The sequence below is a fragment of the Papilio xuthus genome, unplaced genomic scaffold, assembly GCF_000836235.2.
Source record: "Papilio xuthus unplaced genomic scaffold, Pxut_1.1 DF827714.1, whole genome shotgun sequence".
NCBI classification, from domain to species: domain Eukaryota; kingdom Metazoa; phylum Arthropoda; class Insecta; order Lepidoptera; family Papilionidae; genus Papilio; species Papilio xuthus.
Window position 1 is genome coordinate 6,772,864 of NW_013530935.1, and position 7,910 is coordinate 6,780,773.

The window sequence follows — 7,910 nt, forward strand, 5'->3', positions numbered from 1 at the left end:
CCCGCCCCGCCCCGCACACCCTGCCACATCCCGCACACTTCCCGCACGCCCGACTCGGAACTCATTCGTCTTAATATACAACACCGAGGTGACCTTTACACTTGAAAACGTTCTGAGATGCAACACTGCAATACATACAAACTTAATGCATTCACTTCTTTACATAAGTGCAGGGTACCTACATTTGACTAGTTAAAGTATGTTTGTTTGTTAGTTATTTTAAGGTCAATCGCTGCCGTAATAAATCTGTGTCTTAAATGTGAAACTCGTTGCAGATACGTGCATGAAGTAACCTGTCTGCTAACTACATCGAGTAAACAAAATAATTGACAACAATTTTATTGCGCAGAGAGGTTTATAAATATCGTAAGGAGGACAAATAAATTCGATCAACGAATAGCTCGGGTTTCTAGAGTGCACCTATACCAATACAACAACAAACATATATGTACACAAACACACACACACACACAGGTCGCAGTCCACAAACATGCCGAGTGCCGGCATAAGTAAGGAATTGCTACATATCACTTAGTAAGCAAGTTACATTTAAAATGCAGATACGTTTAATTTAGTAGGTTTGACGTAATCACAAATTAACCTGAATTTATTCAGTGTGTTAGGATACGACTGTATTTATATGTATTTAACGTAACTGTTTAATGTATGATTTTTCAATATAGTAACGAAAAACAGAAAAATTCGTGGCTACTGAGGCTACAAAGCTACTAGTACTCGCATGTAACTATTTCCCCCGGAGTATCGTGCAACATTCACACAACTTGGAAGTACGTTTTAATTTTCGAGAGAATCTCCAGAAGCATATTACGTCGCAAACGTGAGAACATTTCGTTTACTCCGTCGTCACGCAAACTACAATTTGTGTCTTTAAGCAATGTATATGCGATTGAGCGCGGTGTGTCTGAGAACCCAGCTGGGGTTCCCAGCTCTGTTATGAGAATAATCTGTGCTGAGACTTGCCGCACGGTTTCTCTATGCGAGTGTCGCACACCACTGCTCCAACCGCGCGCCCTCTACATTTCACTCCGAGTTATTATACTTCTACGAGTGACCAGTCCGAAGTAATATTAAAGAATCCGTAGTGATATCATATAGGTACAGTGTTACTCGCTCGCCAACACTCGCAGCCGTATGTCCTCGCCACTTTCACTTGCGCGATCTAGATCGCCGGCCGCCGCACCGCCGCAACACGCGCAAGAATCTCCTTACAATCACGTCACCAATACTATTCTATGAATTTATTCTTACATAGTACACGATACGGCGCAGTGTCACATGCGAGGGCGCTGCTGCTGCTTGCGCTGGTTGCATCGCTGTTTCCCACACATTGTCTTATGCCTTCAGTCGCGCAATGTGTGTGTACAATGTGTACACAACTATTTCTTGCATAAGCTTACAAATTTCAAAGTGTTCCTCAGTTAATGAATATTAATATTCTGGTATAGTTATAGTTCTTGCAATCAGTCCTATTTCATGGAAGTACGTACTGTATTCATAGTTAAAAGGCAAAGAAATCAATTATAAAATAAACATTTTGTGATTCAAAAGTGTGGCGTCGTGTAATAACAGGTAATAATCGGATCATCAGATCAAATTTCCGCACGTGCATTTATGTAATGTAAGTATATAAATAACAAAGCGATGTCCGTGTCCCGCTCGTCCGCTCCCGCAATGAATGATACAAACATCGGCCTCGTCCGAGATGAGCGCCATTGTCCGCGCCGCCGCCGCAACAACGCATTATTGTCGTCACATCCAACAGTGGACTACATAAATATCTTGTAAATATTGAAATTTGTCAACTATAATACACTATTTGTTCGCAGTAGAATTATTTGGTTGCTAAGTTGATGTGTAGCATCGCGACTGCTACACGTTATAGTCGGTGACTTCGCCGAGCGCGTCGTGCTTACATTATTATGTACAAGAATCTTTCGCCACCGTTTCGTAGAATCAATTATGTACATAATCAATTGTGATTTGAAATAATATTGTTCTATACATAGTTAATGATTGATGTAATAAAATTGTGCAAGTCGCAAGTTTCGTGTCAGTGCGTCTGCATCCGGCAACAACTGACACCCCGCACCACTCGACGCTGGGGCGCAACGTCCTCACTTGCACAATTTGACACTCACTAACGATATTACACCAACTGTTGTTCACAAAAACTATATACATTTACGTCTAAAATATATAAGAAAAAACAATCCCGCAGTCGCGGAAGGAGTCGCGGGCGACAGTATATAAGAAATAACCATAAAGTCCTATTATCTGTTATAAAATAACAAATTTAGTCATCGCTTATCATTGACGTTCTGTGAATAAAGTACACCAGTCTCAGAAACCCGGAGTAACCCGCGATTTGTTATTTTTGTATCATCTTTACACTTGAAAACTTAACCCTAAATATGTCAACACAAAGCCACTCTAAAATTATTTTATTTTCCATGTATTGCCTTATATAAAACCATCTTAAAATAGAGAACATCTCGTGCCCCTCAAGAGTATGTGAATAGTGGCAGTAAACTATTATAGTAGTAAATAGTGACGTATTGTGATATTTATTTAAAGGCTGAATCGAGTGAAAAGTCGCGTCCTTTTTCACTCGACACGACCGACTCGTGACCTGAGCTGAAGTCGTCCACTTGAGATTTCATGCTCCTCTCTTTACTTTTGGATTATTTTAATAAGTTATCGTAAGGATAAACTTCTTATTTTTTAATAATTTTTATATTTCATATTATTTCCAGGCGGCGCGTTCGAGGGAGTGGAGGACCAGGTATCGCCGTTCGGGTACGGGCGCGGCGAGGGCGTGGACGCCGGCCACGGCGACCCCGAGTGGATCTGTAGCAAGGAGAAGCCGCACTACGACCAGATCTTCCACTCGCTCAACCCCATCGACGGCAAAGTGACCGGCGCGGGTACGCACGCTCTCTCTCTCACTCCCCACTCTCACACAGTGCCCCACCTGCACCTGCACCCGCACGACGCGGCGCTGCAGGCGCTGCTGGCCTCCGCAAGCAGCTGCTCCCGTCTGGCGGACCTCTGCAGCGCGCTGGCCGACAAAAATGAACAGAACGATCACTTCGATAAGGTCGTGCAAGTCTTGGGCGTCACCACGCAAAATTGCAACATCCTATCGCAGTTCTTGTACAGAGAACCCTCCGTCTGTGACGCCGGCGAAATGTCCTCCGCCGTGTCCATCCACACGCTGAACGAAACATTAGATTCCGAACACGAAGACAGTGTACACAAAAAAGAGAGCCACGACGATTCCGAGGAGGAAACGCCGGAAGACAGCGGCAGCGACGAGACCGCGGTGTCGCCGGCGGCGGCGCAACCGCTCGGCTCTTTCGCAGGAATCTCGCGCATGATAAAAATTATTTTCCTGATAATTCTAAACGTAATCATGGTGACGGTTACGGCGGAGCTGGTATTTCTCTGCGCGGTGTACGTAACCACCGGCGAGCTGTTCGTGGAGCTCCGCGTGCCCCGCGCCCCGCACGCGCACTCCCTCTATGATATTGCGAAGGCCGCCGTCTTCGGCGCACAAGAGGACGTCGTGCGCATTCGATCCATTTTCCAGCTCTTTAACCGCCAGAATATTTTGAATATTTTGCAATTGTTGACGCAGCCTCTGCGCTAAAGGTGATCGGGTACGGCTTTTATTCTCAAGCTATTACCTCAATCCTTCCATTGCAACGTTGTTACTTTGTACGCTACATTGACGGAGACTTGATAAGACGGAGAAAAGACAAGATTTCTCCGCGAGTTTATTTTGAAGTATGTTTGGAACTATCATCCTATCCTAGTGTTATCGTTCTGTTCATTTTTTACATACAATGCTCGTTTATTTCATATGTTCGCTTAATTACTACGCAAATATAGTATTTCTTCGTGGCGATGTGTCGCGTCGTCGTCGCTACGAATGGGCTTTAATAACAGATAACGGTAACTTTTCGACAGCGGCGAAGACGGAGATGGTGAAGTCGAAGCTGCCCAACTCTGTGCTCGGCAAGATCTGGAAGCTGTCGGACATCGACAAGGACGGGTTTCTGGACGAGGACGAGTTCGCGCTCGCCATGCATCTCATCCAAGTGAAGATCGACGGCCACGACCTGCCCGCTGAGCTGCCGCCGCACCTCGTGCCGCCCTCCAAGCGCAATTAGCGCCACTCGGGCGACACTAGCGCCACTCGGGCGACACTAGCGCCACTCGGGCGACACTAGCGACACTCGCGCCACACGTCAGCGCCGCCCACACCGCGGCACCCGTCACTAAGGATATGAGATTTTGTAATGTTTTCACTTTAAGGTCGATCGCAGCCGCTTTGATAGAGCTGCTTTTATTAGTAAATTTCATCACCGGAGAGTGCGGCGCCCGGTTATGAACACAAGTGTAATTGTTAAATCTATTTAATTCCTTTTTAGCGCGAATCAGAAACACGGAACATATTAAATGTTAAATTTTTACTATCAAAGATTCTATAGCCTAAGCCGTGAGAGCGTGCAGCCCGCGTCCTCCGCGCCCCGAGCCCCGAGCCCCGAGCCCCGCCGATTGCACCTGCCGCCCAACTGTGCAATTTTATTAAATGATTTAATTGAACAATTGTTTTATGATTGACTAAATGTAAACGCACAATTGTATAAGTTTTATGATGATGTGAAAAAGGAATATCAATATCATATTTAAGACGAGGTATGTGCGAGGTGGGGGTGGGGGGGGCTCTGCGCAGCTTGCGGCACGTCGCTAGCGTGTTGTGAGCGCTCGCACCACTCCTCGTGACCATTGATTCCGCGCTATAAAATAGTCTGGCGTATCTAAAGGCAGATAATCTACAGTTGTTTATATGTAGCTGTGGGATTCCACTGCAGTGACACATGTTTGCAACATGCATTACAACGGTGACTTGTGTGCAAGCGGGAGAGTGCGCTGCACACGCGGCGTTGTCTCCCGCGTGGGCAATACTTAGCTTTACGATTAATTTATTCCAAGAGTTTAAACGTTTGGTGCTCGCAGAGTTTTCATTATATTTGATGTAAATTTTTAGAGATGAGTTTACTTTTAAGTACATTATCATATTTTGCAATTAATATTGTTTGTTACATAAAATTTATTTATTTAAATACTTAACTTGTATCACGGATTCTAATACGCTACGTTTTATTTGTACAAAAATTGTTCCTATTAGAAAATTTGCCTGCGCTTTATATTCTCGAGACATGCCGGTCTGGCTCCGGTCTGCAATCCTTTCCTTCATTCTATAATAATATTTAACTCGCCTTTGTTGTGCATTATCGTGCATTTATCGAAGTAGCCCTCGTCGTTCAGTGCCTTCCGCAATTGATAACAAGCGTCTGGCTCCTGTGTAAATACCTTATTTTGTACGTGTTACAAGTTTTGGAACATGTCGTCGCGACATTTTTACATTTGCTACTATGTGTACATAAAATATGTAAATGTATTTATCATAAATTATACAGAGAGTGTAATAAATAGGTAAGAAAGCTGGCTGTTTTATTTTGGCTTCACCTTCAATGTTCGCAACTTGTCCTCTCTCTCTCTCGCGACCGACAAGTATTTCTGACCAGGTGGGCATAAGCCACACTAAATAATGACAGCTCACTAGCGCCTCCCTGTCAACGTCAAAATAAACCAAAATCAACAACATCCAAAGGGAAATAATAATGTTTGATATTTTTTGCATATGTACATTTATTAGAATCATCACAATGTTTAAAATAATAAGATTTCATGTCTCTGTAAGATATTTATGTTTATTAAAATATGACAATACATAAATGACAACAATGTCAAAACTTCTATATTGACAATAATAAGAAATGCAGAATATTCCAGCTATGAGAGTTGACATCACAGTGCTTTGCTGTACAGTACAGTATACATATGATTTAGACATTATTAACCATATACAGCACTAATGCTGGTAGTATTACCTTCAAATAAAATGTGTCAGGAAATATATTCCTTATTTGTGATATTAAAACTGTGGACCAAATTAATTTACCTAATGTAATATCTCACAAAACCCCAAAATAAAGATTTGAACATAACAATTATAATTATCATTAAACATATCCGAGCACCGACACAGGAAACAAAAGCAACTAAAAGATATGAAAACTGATTAAACAGAGATATAAAACATCACACACAGCTGCTGTGTGCAGCAAATGTAATGACAGGCAGCGGGTAACGAGGTTTTGCTTTGCAAATGAAATACATAACTCGGGATGGTGGATTTTTATATACATGCAACATGTATCAATAAGAGTGAGAAATGAAGGCCATCAGTCTCTTACACTCCGTCCACGCCAGCCAGATGCTCACTGAGCCGGGGGCTGCTGGTCCCCTGGGCCCGGTGGGCGAACCTGGCGCCTCAGCTGGTCCACCAGGTCAGGGTTGGCAGCCTGCATGTGCTGTGCCAGGGCCTGGCTCGCCTCCAATAGGACGTTCATTCCACCGGTGCTTGGAGATGAGCCCGTATTGTTCATTAAACCAGATATAAGGTTCTGCATGTTGGGATCGGAGAGCATCTCTGTTGCCATATTTAACAGTGCCGGGTTCTGTAATAAACCACCCAAGTCCAAAGAGTCTCGTTGACCAGCCTGATTCAGTTTTTCATCAGCCAAGCGCAAGTTTTCCTTGTAAGATTCGTTGTCGGGATCGAGCTGCGCAGCGCGGGCAAATGCGGCGCGCGCCTCGCGGTGCCTGTCCAGCGCCGCTAGCGCCAGCCCTAGCCGCCCGTGCGCCTTGCCGTAGTTCGGCTGCAGCACGAGGGCTTCCATGCAATCTGCTATCGCCGCTTCGTGTTCGCCGAGTTTAAAATGCGCGGCGGCGCGATTGCAGTAGAACACTTCGTTGCGAGGGTCGATTTTTATGGCTTTCGTATACTTGTCGAAAGCTTCGCGGTACTTTTCTGCTTTCATGCAATCGTTACCCTCATTTTTAAGTTTCTCGGCTTCTGCGCGGCTGGCGGCGTCTGTACCGCGCTGCTGCCTGATCAATTGCAGCAAATCTACGCCTTTGCTTAGTTCCTCTCGGCTCAGCTCGAAAGCGGTCTCTATACACTGCACGCCGACTTCTACGCTCTCTTTGGAATCACTGTTTAACGACTCGTCCTCTAGCTGCTGTCTCAAAAAGTTAACAATACTTGCTGCGACAATTTTTATGTCTGACATTTTGAGCAATTAAGGTATTAAGCAAATCCAAAAACAGAACGGTGTACTGCAATTGCAAGATGTCTTTAATTGGAACCTATCTCGATAATGACAACTGCGCAGAGACAAAACATGAAAATTGTCAACTTTTACAAGATGTCAGATAGTTCTCTAATTTTTTTTAATCCTGTCAATACAACACTTTCATACAGCCACTCAATTTTTGTCTGTTAATCGGTTTGTTTGTTTATCAGTATTAGGTGGTCCGTTCGTATTGATTGTTCGTATTTTATATACTCTTTAGTATTGATCGTTCGTATTTATAATACTCTTTAGTATTGATGGTTCGCCCTAATCTCAAAGGACTGAACAAATTTGCCAACGTTTTAAATAATAAAAAGTATAAGTTTAATTTTTCGGTAGGTTCCACTTATAATTTTAAGTACCCCGTTTCAGAGATTGCAATTTCCGATGTTAATTACACTCACATAAGCTTCAAATACAAAGAGTATATATATAAAACATATAAATTACATACGTGGAAAATAATCGCAATCTGTAGAAAACAAAAATGCGTTCATGATGAGTGCGAAAAAGTCAGAAAAAAGGAGTGCGTTTTTATATCCTATCAAAGATGTCAACTGAAATGTCATTGTCATTTTGACAAGTCAAAAGTCAAGCATGCGTCAGCGACATTGCTCACTG

At 43.4% G+C, this 7,910-nt stretch overlaps 2 protein-coding genes across 3 annotated transcripts in view; one reads left to right on the top strand and one right to left on the bottom strand.

Annotated features, from left to right (window-relative positions):
- The window catches only part of Past1 (putative achaete scute target 1), a 16,193-nt gene extending 11,437 nt beyond the window's left edge, over positions 1–4,756 (top strand). The window contains exons 3-4 of one of the 2 annotated variants that reach the window (XM_013310602.1): positions 2,775–2,945; positions 3,991–4,756. In XM_013310602.1, the coding sequence (XP_013166056.1) occupies positions 2,775–2,945; positions 3,991–4,193 (374 nt within the window). In that variant the 3' untranslated portion in view covers positions 4,194–4,756. The remainder of the gene's footprint in view (positions 1–2,774; positions 2,946–3,990) is intronic. The other variant, XM_013310604.1, reaches the window with a different exon arrangement.
- Positions 4,757–5,591: 835 nt separating this feature from the next.
- LOC106116690 (small glutamine-rich tetratricopeptide repeat-containing protein alpha-like) lies at positions 5,592–7,279 on the bottom strand. Its single transcript, NM_001312130.1, is given in 1 exon segment — positions 5,592–7,279. A coding segment is annotated over 1 exon segment (855 nt). The 5' UTR covers positions 7,227–7,279; the 3' UTR covers positions 5,592–6,371.
- Between the last annotated feature and the right edge of the window lie 631 nt (positions 7,280–7,910).